Source organism: Aphelocoma coerulescens, chromosome 3, assembly GCF_041296385.1.
Source record: "Aphelocoma coerulescens isolate FSJ_1873_10779 chromosome 3, UR_Acoe_1.0, whole genome shotgun sequence".
NCBI classification, from domain to species: Eukaryota; Metazoa; Chordata; class Aves; order Passeriformes; family Corvidae; genus Aphelocoma; species Aphelocoma coerulescens.
This window is the reverse complement of record NC_091016.1, coordinates 26,007,177-26,021,658: the sequence shown is the minus strand read 5'-3', so window position 1 is coordinate 26,021,658 and position 14,482 is coordinate 26,007,177. Positions and strand designations below refer to the sequence as shown.

General features: G+C 39.9%; 1 protein-coding gene across 1 annotated transcript in view; it reads right to left on the bottom strand.

Moving 5' to 3' along the window:
• Positions 1-14,482, bottom strand: part of USH2A (usherin) — a 388,199-nt gene that overhangs the window by 28,345 nt on the left and 345,372 nt on the right. The window contains exon 61 of the mRNA XM_069009544.1: positions 308-535. Coding sequence (XP_068865645.1) covers positions 308-535 — 228 coding nt within the window. The remainder of the gene's footprint in view (positions 1-307; positions 536-14,482) is intronic.

Genomic DNA, 14,482 nt, shown 5'->3' with positions numbered 1-14,482 from the left:
ATTTTGGTGATACAACAAGTAAGATTATGAGCTTTCATGTGCAGCTTTCTATGCATTAAATGAACAATTTGGTTCAGTGTAAATGAAAATTTACAGTCACAGAGTAGCACAGGGATGTTAATATTCATTTTAATATAGTGACAAGCATAGAGAACTCACAGAGTGTCTTGTGCTTGCATAGGACTTACATCTTATTTTAAACTATAATGCATACAGTTGAGTCTTTTTCAGCAAAAAATGTTTTAATTTGATATTCAGCATTTCCCTTCTCTTTTTTAATCAAGTGAACTGTCAAGATGAGTATTACCTTAATCACACCATTGGGTTGGGAGGGCTCTGACCATTTCAGCAGCAGAGCCCTGCCATTTTCTTTCTTTTCCACAGTGAAGTTGCTCAGGCCACTGGGTGAAGCTTCCAAAGTGCGCACAGATGTCCAGGGGCTTGAAACCTGCCCGGCGTTGTTTACAGCTACGACATGAATATGATATGTTGTGAAAGGTTTCAATCCAAATAAATGAGCCTGATGCTTTGTTCCCTGAAGCAAGAATACAGATGTTTGAGTTAGTTAAAAAAGTAATCAGCATCTGTGGTTTATGTCACTTGGAAAATGAGGCCTCAGCTCTGGGTCACTTCTGACTGCTTTGCAGAATACCCCATCTGGTTACCAGGATTTTTTTTGGTGTTTTTTTTATGACTGAACCTCAAAAAGAAATTAGGGTTTAAAAATACTATCTATCATTCTGGTGGAGCCTTTGGAGCTAATTCCTTGGGATTCCTCCACAGACTGAATCTCAGCTAGGACGCAACTTACAGTTCATTCAGCATGTGTCTGAGCTTGCTCAGTGAGAATGAGACCGCCTGGAATTGGACTCAAGCATGTAAAAATCTCTGGTACATGAGTGATTCCTGGCTCTACAGAAATCTTATCCATCTTGTGTGTACATGTGTGTACATTTCAGAGGCATGCTGTCCTGTTCAAGCTACTTAGGGCATTGTAATCTGGATAAACACTTTGTGAATCCCACCAGGCTCAGCCAGGGCTGCAAGGACCGGGGCTGACCTGCTCCCACACCAGAGCACAGCCCAGCAGAGGGGTATGGTGGGGATGCAGGCTGATGGACATCAGCCATGGCCAGGATCAGCCACTGGAGTCCCAGCTCACCCCAAACGGCATCTGACGCAGACCTGACACTGCTCAGGCAAAGAGAGCCTCAGCACAAAGTCTGATCTAGGCAGGAAGGTGAAATTATTTTGACCAGTCACAAAAGGCACAGTGACCAACAAAAGAACAGGAGTAACATGCTCTAGTAGGAGACTGTGCAGATGTGTCTGATCAGAGGAGCAAAGAAAAAAAGGAGTTCAGCTGATCACTGATATATTTAATCTCATTTTTATCTGTACTTTGGCATGAATTATATAGATCACAAGAAAGGGAGTGCAGGAATTCAGTTGCATTCATGTGATAGAACAAGCTGAAGTCAATTTCCCTGTGTCGGTAAGTCGTATTAAGTTGTTAAATGCTAACATTTCCAATTGTTTAATATTTAAACATTTGTTAAGCTATCAGACTCAGAAACAAATTTTAAAGAAATATTAATTTCTTTTTTTAAATATTAAAAGTTAGATCATAAATATTTAAATAGTTATTTCCTCAAAACAATGAGTTAGTCTTTTAGATAAATATAGCACAGCATTTGAATGACCATTATGAATATTAAATCTGAAGATGCCACAAGTACAGATTATAAACATACTTTTCTGATAAATGATTCCTTTTTTCTGTTAAACAGGGCAAACACTAGCAAGATTAATAATGCAAAAAAGTATAATTCTTTGTTAGAAATTCCCAGTCATCACTGCCAAAAAAGCATAAGCTGAAATGCAAATAGCAATCACCTCGAAGAGATAAAAAAGCTCTGGCTGCCATGGGATATTTAGAGATATCTTTTGTCATAAGAAACATGGAAAGCATGTGGGCTATAAAGCAAAAACATATGTATATTATCAATAGCAGCACCTGTTCAATTACAGTTTATTTCGGTATGGAGAATTTCGTTCAGCCCCTAGATGGCAATACTATCAAACACTTTTTGTAACATGAGTACTTAATGATTAACAACGTGCGTTCAGTCATCCAACATACTCAAGGCAGCCATTAAAAAAATAACAAACCTGATTTCATTATAGATTCTTTTAATAAACATTTATGGCTTAGATCCTTGAAAGTGGAAGCGTTTAAACTGCCATAGCCAAAAAACCTATACAGCCGACCGCGAAATTATGAACTGCAGGTTAAAGAACCACGTTTAAATCGAGGCTCATGCTTAGCATAAAAATCTGGCATCAGAAATTATGTTGGCACAAAACATGATTAAAATTAGCTTTACAATTGGATGTAGTCTGTATTAATAGTTTTTATGAGGACAGTTATCTATTAGGTTTTCAAAACAAAACTTTTAAAAGCCTAAAATTTACATTCCATGGTTCGGGGGTGGGGATGGGAGGAAGGGAGAACACAGCATTAAATTACTGCCCCTGAACTGCTACACAGAGGCTCTCTGAAGGTACAAACACATTATTAAAAACATCAGACAAAAAAGCAATGGCTCTGCTTTTTAATGAGCTGCATCATCGGGTGGCTTCTTGTGACAGCAGTGCTACAAAACACTAGATTTCTATTTTTTCGAAACAGAAAACCAGCATATTTTTCATCACCCTCTACCATTTTCCCACTAAACCCCAAGATTTAATTATTTACAACCCTCACTACACTTTGAAATGAAACAAGGATGGAGGGATTTCCTTGCCTGCAGTTCATCATGTTCTCTGGAGACTGCTAAACCATTCCTTCCAGGGATGACTTTTATCCCTGGCTCCTACAGATACTTCTTGAAGAGCAAACGGTTTACATGTATTTTTGTTTTGTTTGGTTTTGAAGTAAGCTCAGGGGATGTACTCCCAGAATACAGAGCCACGCTTTCTCCCCCTGCACTGCTGCCATTGCCAGTTGTGAATTTGCTCAGCTCAAAGGCTGATGCTGAAAAGAGGATGGATGGCAGACTCGGTGATTCATTTTAAGAATCACTTTATGTCCTCCCATGACATTTTCAGCCTAGAAATACTGTCCTGCTGGAATGGTCAAATATAAATTACAAAATACACCTTGCACTGATAGCACTGTAACTTTGGCTTCAGAGGACAACGACACAGCCTTAAACAGTGCAGGAACAAAATCATTGTCTGGAATATTCTCCCTGTCTTCTTCTGCAAAGCCATAAACTCATATATCCCATGTTTACACATGCTAACAGTCCAGATTTCATTCACCATTAAAAGAAAACCAACAAAATAAAATTTTAATGTGAAGATTAAGATGTTCATAGACTGGCTGACCATGAAATCCAATGGACTACAAGCCCATGCCCTCCTGCCTCCAACTGTGAAGCATTCTCACTCCATCAGTCATTAAATTAAGAATAATCCAGCAAACATTTAAGTGTGTGCAGTCTCACATTCCTCCTCTACAGCCCTTTCATTCTTTCCATGTAAACACTTATAGAAATGGACTCCTGAGGGAGGAGGGAGGTTGTGACAAGCCACTGTGACCTGACCACACTGTAGCCCAGAGCCCAGCCTTTGACACAGTCCTTGCTTCTGGCAGCCTGGTCTCCTCTCCTGGTGCAGCTCTGGCAGCACCACCATTACTTCCAGCAGGATCTTTGGTTTTGCTGTGTAAAATGCTTCACATGCTGCCAGTGGCAGCACAAGCTCTTAACAGCAACAAATACACTCCTCCACTAATTCCACTCTTCTAACTGTAAATTAGGATAAAAGTTATTTAAAATAAAACCTTGTTTTAACACATTTTTCAAAACATAAAACGAGAGAACATGAATCATGAATAATGTATCTGTCAAGATTTGCTTCAGATTGCCTTTTTTGTTTGTTTATTTTTTAATTCATGAACACGGAAGTCACTTAAAGTCTGGAAACAAATTAGCATAGTCTTTCATGCCGTTCAAAGACAGTGGCATCCATAATGCAAGGTGCCTGCCTTCCTTGCCACCTCTTGGTCCTCCTCCCAGGCATGAGCAAGGCTGTGCAGCCTTGAAGGGTCTGATGATTTTACACTGCCTACTGTGATTGCTTTTGACTACTTGAAGTGCCCCTAAGGTGGCAACAGGGTCAAGAGGTCTTTGTAGGTTGAAAATGATCAAAAATTAGCATTGATCTGTAGCTGTCAATAATACTCGGCACGGGTGGACTCCCTGCACAAATGTTTAAACTGCATACAACTACACAACCTAGTCATCTTTGAATCCATCGATCTGATGAAGCAGCACTTTTCAGGGGTGTCACTCTGGGCTTTTCTTCATGTTTCAAGGCAGGCCAGCTTACCTAGTTGCTTAGGTCTCAGGGCATGAGTTCAAACCATGACAGACACATCAGAAGATCTCTGAACCACTGAAGAGTTGCTCAACAGGGCAGCTTGAGTATCTGTCCCTTCTTCAGGGGTAATCATCAAAGCTCAGCAAGTCATCACCAGTCATGTTAAGGTTAGGCTCTGGTTTCTTCTCTCTCCCTATCTTCTCTTTGTACCATAATCTCTCCTTGGCAGGTATCTTTTATAGCTGAATAAAAAGCTAGCTCATTCTTTCTACGAGCCTCTAACTAAAGTGGCATCAGACACCAGCATGCTGTTAATTGGAGTAGTGGCACAGGGACCCAAACCAGCTCTTTCATAACCCATGGACATAAACGATGGGAAGGCAGTTCAGTGGAACATCCCCTTGTCTAGAGGCAGAGATGGGGAACTCTCCCTGGAGAAGGGAGGAGAAAGCTATGGTCTCCTGACAGCCAGAACATCAGTCCCACCATCCTATGATGAAAACTTTCAAATTCCCCATCAAGGAAGTCAAACAGACTCCTCCACATGTGACAGAAGCGAGGGGGAGTGCTTGGGGGTTTATAAAGATACTCAGTTTATCCTCACCTTTGTCATTATCCTCTTATCCAGTTGCCTGTCTAATCCAGACTCTTTGCCATTTTCTGCAAAGCACTGCAAGCATTTCTACCTTGACTCTGATGTTCACTCTTGTTTCCCAGACTATTCTTAGCCCCTGCCTTCACTCTGAACATTGCACTGAGCTCCTATTCACATGCAAACACTAACTTGTCCTTTGGGCTGCCTGCGCTCGCGGGCTTATATCGTGCATGCGGTGTCTTTTCCATTTAAAAAATCTACTCTCTTCCTAAAGCCGTATGCTCAGATTCACAAGGATCTAACTTATGGATACACAAGTAATCTATGAGTCTATTCCTGTAGCAGTGTGGACTGGAATATAAATTATTCCCATGTTAGTACTGAAAAACCTCAAAGGTTAGTCAAACAGAAACCAACATGTTATTCATTTAACCAGAAATCACCTTGCCTACAGGTAATCAGAATTTCCATTTTTTACAAGAAATCGATGTTGTACTATTTATCTTCCTCCCAATTTGTATGAAAAAATATTTAGATTTTTCATTAAACTTTTTTTTGTAAATTTCACTCTTCAAATTTTTCATTTTAAGAACTTTGCATTTCATGTTAGAATTTTAAAATTGCCTTTCAACACCTATTTTTAATTTCAAATAATGATTTGATTATGTGATATGACCCAACAGGCTTTCAATAGCAGCAAAATGTACTACACAGGTAATAATTTTTATGGCAAATAAAAACCCAAAGAAATAATAAAAGAAAACTAGACAAATATTTAAATAAAACTTTTAAGTTTGCAAATCCAGATTGTCCCTTATTAAGCCTGAAATAATTTTTAAACATTTTTGTCCAGGGAATGTTCATCCAAATTGTCTTTTGTTGAGATGAAAGGACACTCTTCCTCTCCCAGCCCTGAGATGGATCGATACACTTTCTTCTACAGTGGCAAGGAAATTACATTCAAAAAATTCATTATATTTGAGCCTGCTTTTCTATAAATAAATTTAGGGAATTTTAGTTTAGAAATGTATTAGAATAAATTCAGCCCACAAAGTAAAGCACATAAAATAGTTTCCTATTAAAACATAAATGTTGATTGCGTGATCATAAAGTATTCTTTTTTTGAGATTCCTGGCAAAATGAATGCTTTCTTTTTTTTTAACTTTAAGAATGTTCTTGTAATTTATTTTTAAGACAAATGGTAGTTTTGCCATCAACACCAGAGAACACAACTTTTCTCTCCTCTGTGACCCCACGTTCTCATCCTTTCCTAACAGCACCATGCTAGCAGCATTTTTAATAAAACCCCGAATCTGCACAGCCTGTTTCACTTGCCACATAACTGAATCACTTCCTATGCCAAGTGTCCTACGTGGGCTTGTGGACTGTACTAGGAAGAAACCTTTAAAAACAGCAGTAATCTAAACGCAAAATATTCTGCAAATAACAACAATTGGTACCTGATATAAAAATATTACATTGCAATTCATTTTCCTCCTTCCTGGCAGGGCATGTAAGGAACTGTGAATTGCATGGAGTTGAATCTGTCTCATGGAGTTGCTGCCTATTTTCACAGGAGACAGTTTTCCTTCCTGGCACGGCTGGGACCTGCTGCAGTCTCACCAGGCATCTGAATCCCCAGCTTTGACTTGAAAGCAAAGCAACACAGAGAAAACTAGGATGCATTGCACATTAAAATGAAATCAAATAAAATCAAGTTGGCCTTTGGGTAGCAGTATACTTTTAAAACACCAATGATGTTGCGCTTTTGATGGTAAAACCTTAAAGAAACCTCTTTGGGCAAAGTCAACACTGCTATTTCAGTGAGATTCTCCTCTTTCTCCTTCTCTTTCTCTTTCTCTTCTCGTTTTTGCTTTTCTCTTCTCTTTTCTTTCATAATTATTTCTTTAAAATTCATCAAACATCACTGACTGGCACCTTTTCAAAAATGTATTTCCATCTGTATTTGTCTAATTTCTACTAAGAAATATTGAAACCCAAAAAAAGATTCCTTTTTCTGCATGACTAAATAAATCAAATAAACCAAAATATCAATGACATGACATTCCACTATAGGCACCATCTAGAGGACGATGTCAACATGTTTTTCTAGCATTAATATTTTATCTCTAACAACACTCACAAGACCTACTGTATAATAAACCACAGTTTTTCACCTTATTTTTCCCCCCCATATTTTTCCACTTTAAACCATGTTTATTATTCCTCACGGTGAAAAGTGAAATAGAAGGAAAGAAGCAGCTCTTTTTATAAACTAGATAGATGATGGGACAGTTTCCCATAAACTTTGGGTTTACTCAGTTCAAAGCTGATATCACTACTTATCCCAAATGGTACTCTTTGCTTTCAATAATCATGTTGAATATGAACAGCTAGACTAAGTGTCTCTTCAAAATAGGACAGGCTACATCTGAAGGAAAAAGAATTAGTACTATTCGAGACACAATAGAGCATAACAGAAAATACTTAAATCCCAACAAAACAACAATTATGTGTCACCCTTGGAAAAATGTGCATATCTTGTATGTCCTGGTCTTCAGCTGAGTGGGGTGTGCTTCGTGGAAAGCTGGTGGGAGTGCGAGAGGAGAGAGCAGCTGTATCAGCAAAGACTTCATGGTAAATAAAATGCAGCATGATATTAAAGCGATGTCAAACCCTACAGAATCTAGCTGGGAGATTTGTGTGATATCCCAAACTCACACACCACGCAATTTGGAATCTGCATAAACTCATCAAGGTAGTGCAGAGCTTGCAATTTGTTGGGCCTGCCTCGGTCACAAGGGGAATAGGAATGGAGCATCTTTGAGGTGAAGCTTTATAATCTGGGATAGAAACACGTCTTCAGGGAAGGTAAAAAGCTAGGAAAGTCAAGCAGACAAAGTCTGGTTGGAGTTTGTGCCTCTTCATTACAACTGGTGCACTCATCCAGCTGAACTCCAACATTACGCTTAACGTAAGTACCACATGTAGTGCTCCTGATGAGCAATGATTTTCCATCCACTATTTGCTAACATTTAGGAGTGGGGTTTCTCTCATGGATTTATTCCATAGTGTCTGTAGACATGGCAAGAGAAAGAAAGACCACTACTGCTGTCAAACAGCAGCTAGAGCCTAAGGGCTCAAACCTGCAAATGGTAGGGGGCACACCCTTAATATGGAGCATTAGGAGGTTAATGTTATATTTCTTCCTAATGCCATAAACTGTATTTTCCATTTGATATTTGGCTGATGGCCAGAATCAGAGCAAACAAAATCTGGACTGCCACATCAGTCTTCTTAGTCTCAATTTTTTTTTTTTTTAATTTTTCTCTAAATATGTCCAGAGTGGCAGAAGCTTTATAAACCAATGGAATGAAACCATGAATGTTTTTTTATCCATAAAAATGGGTAATTTATGTCCATTAACTTGTCAACTCAAGGTATCTTACGGCACTCAGTCTTACTTTTTTTGCAGAAAGAATGTGCTTTTGTTGTGATCAAATGCTTTGGCTTTTGGTTTCATTTGAAGTTTTGTTTTCCAAGAATTCACACGGTGCCTGTTACATTTGTGACTTCAAATAGGTGTGCTATGAGATGCCTTCTTCATCTCCTTCCAAATAACATCATGCATGATAATGTGAGGAAAAGTATCTCTGAACACTGTAAAACCGTTTCCATCTGATCTTAAAATGACCTGAGTGCAGTATCTCAAAATTTCTATTTTCCCTAAAATTTGAAAAAGAGACTTGTTTTGGTGAATGGAAAGCAGAGAGGAAAGACTCCTTGGTTTCCCCCTTATTATAAAAGCAATAATTTTCCATTTTTGCCTTTGCACAGCTCAACAGCCATAACAGGGAAGGAGAAAGGTAAAGAGAAAAAAAGAGTTTGAAGAAAATCTTCAAGGGAATTTGTACAAGGACAATCTGAATCTTAACACAGATTGCAGGTGAACTCCCACGTCGGTTTCCTTGAAAATGCCACTGATTGCTCCATAAAATTAAGACTTTGCAGTTATATATGACTTTTCATCATAGGCTCTCACATCATGTTACAAACATTAATTAATTAAAGTCTCAGGATATCCCCCTGAGTTCCTGTGTGCAGCTTCAGGAAACTATAGTTATTGGTTTAGATCCCATTTTGCACAGGTACAATAGAGGTGTCATATTATTGTTAAATGCAAGCTTAGTTTATTCCCTTTTCTCAACCATTCAGAGTCCTTGTCTCTCTCACCCAATGCATGCAAAAACCCAGCAGTTCTAACTGCTGCTAAGTAGAGGAAGATAGCACAGCCTAAAGGCAATTCTCAGCTTCAAATCCCTGCTTTCTGCCAACACAATGGAAAATAAAAGCAGCATTTTAAAGGAGACTAAAAGGTTTTTACTTCTGGATTTTTTATTCCTTTTTCTCTGCCCTGTACTGAACAGCCCTAGCTTTTCATTCAAACTTTGCCTGCGCCGTATGTAATCACTTCTGAGAGACATTAAAAGGTAAGCATAAACAATTTACTTGGATGTACATTGTAAAGGCCAAAGTTTAGTCTGAGTATGTGGCTGAACTTAAAATGTCACCTTTAAAATGAACTGGTGTTCTGTTTTGGCCAAATTTAGAAATATATCCTCTGAGAGAAGGCAGGTTACCACCCCTCCCCCACCAGGTTCGAGAAAAAATAAATTTTCCTCGAAGGAAAGTGAAGGAGATAAAACTATTTATTTAACAAACACACGGGAAAGGAAAATAATGCTAAATAATAAAATCTTTCGCTGTGGAGGAAAAACCTGGGAAAGCGTTCGAGTCCTCCCTTTGGTCTCCTCGGAGCTGGGGCTTGGCCCAGGGCCAGGCCCTCTGTGCCCGTGGAAAGTCCTCCCGATGTGCTCTGAGGTTGAAGCAGTCCAGTGGAAAAGGGAGAAAATCCGAAATTCCAGGGAAAGGAAAAAAAGTTCAACTCTCAGTCTCTCTCTGGAGAAAAAGAAGCTGAACCACTGGCCAAAAACTGACTGGGGAACAGCAAGCCGGGTGCTTCCTCCCTCCCCTGCCGCAGCTGGGGAAAAAAAAGTCGCTATCTCTGTGTGACCTTGAACAAGCTGCAAACTGCTTTGAGAAAGTTTTGCTCAGTTTTTCCTTCCCCCTCTCAGGCTCAGTTTAAAGGCATAGAAAGGCACAAGAATTAATTTCTGGGCATAGGGCAGCGATATGGGATACACAGCATAAAGTCACCCCAAGACAACTGGGTATTTTAAAAAATGATGGGCTTTTCTTCACCAGGTTTTCCATTGCTTTCCTCAGTGCTTTGCACTTCCTGCATAAAGCCGAAACCAGCTGAGAGTGAAGGAAAGAATGCAGGCAGCCATTTGGGAAAGGCCTTTTGTAATAAGAACACGGAATTGGTGCTTTGCGTTTGTTGGTTCCGAGGTAGAACATTGCAGGGAGTGCGGGATCCTGCGGCACAGAAATCCATCCAAAGAATCCTTCCCCGTGCCCCGTTATTGAGCAGGAGGGGACCGGGTTAGGGTTAGGGTTAGGTTTGGGGTAGGGTTAGATTAAGGTAAAGGTGAGAGTTCTGGTTAGGGATGGATTAGGGTTACGATTAAGATTAGTGTAAAGTAAGGATTAGGATCAGTTTTAGGATTAGGATAGGGATTAGGATTGATATTGGGATTAGGATTTTAATTGGGATTGGCATTATGATGCGGATTTATATTGGGATAGGCATTATGATGAGGACTGGCATTATGATGAGGATTGGTATAAGGATTGGGATTAGGATTGGGATTAGGATTAGGGTTGGGATTGGGATTAGGATTGGGATTGAGATTAGGATTAGGATTACGGTCGGGATTGGGATTAGGATTAGGATCGGGGATACCGTTGGGATTATGATTAGGATTAGGATTACGGTTGGGATTGAGATTAGGATTAGGATTAGGATTACGGTTGGGATTGGGATTAGGATTAGGATTGGATTTACGGTTGGGATTAGGATTACGGTTGGGATTGGGATTAGGATTAGGATTGGGGTTACGGTTGGGATTAGGATTAGCGTTGGGATTAGGATTACGGTTGGGATTGGGATTAGGATTGGGGTTACGGTTGGGATTAGGATTAGGATTACGGTTGGGATTGAGATTAGGATTAGGATTAGGATTACGGTTGGTATTGGGATTAGGATTAGGATTGGGGCTACGGTTGGGATTAGGATTAGGATTAGGGTTGGGATTAGGATTACGGTTGGGATTGGGATTAGGCTTGGGGTTACGCTTGGGATTAGGATTAGGATTAGGGTTGGGATTGGGATTACGGTTGGGATTAGGATTAGGAATGGGATTGGGATTGAGATTAGGATTAGGATTAGGATTACGGTTGGGATTGAGATTAGGATTAGGATTAGGATTAGGATTACGGTTGGGATTGGGATTAAGATTAAGATTGGGATTGGGATTGAGCTTAAGATTGGGATTGGGATTGAGATTAGGATTAGGAATGGGATTGGGAGTGAGATTAGGATTAGGATTATGATTGGGATTGAGATTAGGATTAGGAATGGGATTAAGATTAGGATTGGGATTAAGATTAGGATTAAGATTGGGTTTGGGATTAGGGTTATGAGTAGCCACCTTGCCCCGACTTTGAGAGACCGCAGCCTCTCCAGGAGCGTGCCTTTAACTGCAGCAGCCCGGCTCCGCCGACAGGAGGGACGTGCCGCCTGCTGCTCTTTAAAATCGCGCCTGGCCTGCCACTGCAGCTGTGCCAACGCACCGCGCTCCGCAACGCGCGCTCCATCTGCCACACCGGGGCTGACAGACAGCCGGGCTTCTGTGGGAACCCTGCTCCCTGTCTTCCTCTTCTTTCCCCCTCTCTCTCTGCTCCTTTTTCCTGTCCCCCAGCCTTTTTTAAGAAGAACCCTGAGTTGGTGCTTTGTGCGGTTTGCTTGTCTTTTTTTGCAATTGTATTTCAGTGAACGGTTCCCAGATACAACACTGCAGTGTTAGCGTGGGATTTTAATCAGAGAAATCCATCCAAAGAATCCTTCCCGGCTGCGCCTTTTCTAACGGAAGGGGATGGGGGGGATTACACTTAGGGATTGAGTTAGGCTTAAATTGGGGTTAGAGATAGGGTAAGGATTAGGGTAAGGATTAGGATGAGGGTTAGAATTAGTTTTAGGGTTAGGGTTAGGATTAGGGTTAGGATTTTGTTCAGATTAGAGTTAGCCTTAGGGGTAGGATTAGTTTTAGATTAGGTGTAGGGTTACGGTTTAGGGCCAGGGTTTGGTTTAGGTTCGGGTTCAGATTAGATTTGGATAATATTAGGGTCAGAGTCAGGATAGGGTTAGGTTTCGATTAGGGTAATGTTAGGGTCGGAGTTAGATTTAGGGATAGGGTTACGGTTAGAGTAGGGTTAGTGTTATGGTTAGGGCTAGGCTTGGTTTTTTGGTGAGATTAGGATTATGGTTAGGTTGACCATTTTGAATAAGATTAGATTAGTGTTGGGGTTTTTTTTAGGATTAGGGTTTAGTTTACATTTAGGATTAGGCTTTGATTAAGGTATAGGTTGCAGCCTAGGGTCACAGTTACTTTTCGAGTTAGGGATAAGATTTTTGGTTGGCGTTGGTTTAGGGTTTGGGGTAGGGTTAGGATTATGCTGTTTCTTAATCTTAAATTTAGCCTTTGCCTTTCTTTGTAAAGATTCTAATCTGAAGATTTCTTCTTCAGATTAGAGTTAGCTTTGGGGTAGGATTAGCTTTAGACTAGGTGTAGGGTTGGGGTAGGATTTGTTTTAGATTACGTGTAGGGTTGGAGTTGGGGTTACGTTTTTGGTTTTGGGTTAGGTTTTAGGGTTAACATTAGCTTTTGGATTAGGGTTAGGTTTATGTTTAGGGCTCGATTTATGAATAAGGTTTGGATTAGTTTTAGGGTTAGGATAAGGGTTAGGATTTTGTTCAGATTAGCGTTAGCATTAGGGTAGGATTAGCTTTAGATTAGGTGTAGGGTTGGGTTTTGGGTTTGGTTTAGATTTAGGGTTAGGATTAGGGGTAAATGTTAGGGGTTAGGATTAGGATTAGGTTTAGCATTAGTTTTAGTGCTACAGTTAGGAGTAGGGTTAGGATTTTTAGCCTTAGGGGTAGGATTAGATTTAGATTAGATTTAGGGTTATACTTTAGGGCCAGGGTTTGTTTAGGTTAGGGTTAGTGTTAGATTATGGTAATTTTAATGTCAGAATATTACAGGGTTAGGATTATATTTAGGGATACATTTATGTTTAGGATTAGGCTTTGATTAAAATAACAGTTTAAACATTGGGTTAGTGTTACTTTTAGTGTTAGGGGTATGATTTTGTGTTAGGGTTGGTTTAGGGTTTGCTTTTTCTTAGTCCTAAATTTAGGTTTTGCCTTTCTGTGTAAAGGTCTCAGGTTAGCCTTATTTTTGGGGTTACGTTTAGGTTTCGATTTAGGTTTGGGGTATATCATGATTATGATTAGATTCAGATTAGGGTAGGGGTTAGGGGTTAGGGGTTATGGGTTAGGATTAGGATTAGGATTAGAATTAGTTTTAGGGTTAGGGTTAGGAGTTAGGTTAGATTAGAGTTAGTGTTTGGGGTAGCATTAGTCTTAGATTAGGTTTAGGGTTATGGTTTAGGGCCAGGGTTTGGTTTAGGGTCGGGTTCGGATTAGATTTGGATAATGTTAGGGTCAGAGTTAGGGTTAGGATTAGGATTTTGGATAGATTACAGTTAGAGTTAGCGTTAGGGGTTGGATTAATTTTAGATTAGGTATAGGGTTAGGATTAGAGCCAGGGTTTCTTTTAGGTTCGGGTTAGGGTTAGATTAGGGTAATGTTAGGGTCTGAGTTAGATTTAGGGATAGGGTTAGGCCTAGGGTTAGTGTCAGTTTAAGGTTAGGGATTAAATTTTTTGTTAGGGTTGGTTTAGGGTATGGGGTAGGCTTAGGGTTATGCTTTTTCTTAGTCTTGAATTTAGGCTTTGCCTCTCTTTGTAAAGGTTTAAGGTTAGCCTTATTTTTTGGGGTTACTTTTAGCTTTTGATTTTGGTTTAGGGTATATCATGATTATGATTAGATTTGGATTAGGGTTAGGGTCAGGTTAGGGGTTAGAATTTTGGAGTTCTGGGTTAGGGTTAGGATTAGTTTTAGGGTTAGGTTTAGTAGTAGGGTTAGGATTTTGGTTAAAATAGAGTTAGCATTAGGGGTAGGATTAGTTTTAGATAAGGTGTAGGGTTATGGATTAGGACCAGGGTTTGGTTTAGGTTCGGGTTAGGGTTAGATTTGGGTAATGTTAGGGTCAGAGTTAGGGTTAGCATTAGGTTTAGGGCTAGGATTAGGGTTATGTTTAGTTTTAGGGTTATGGTTAGGATTTTTTTTAGATTAGAGTTACTGTTGGGGTAGGATTAACTTTAGACTAGGTGTATGCTTGGGGTATGATTTGTTTTAGGTTAGGGTTAGGGTTGGGTTTAGGGTTACGTTTCGCTTTAGGGTTAGGGGTTTGAG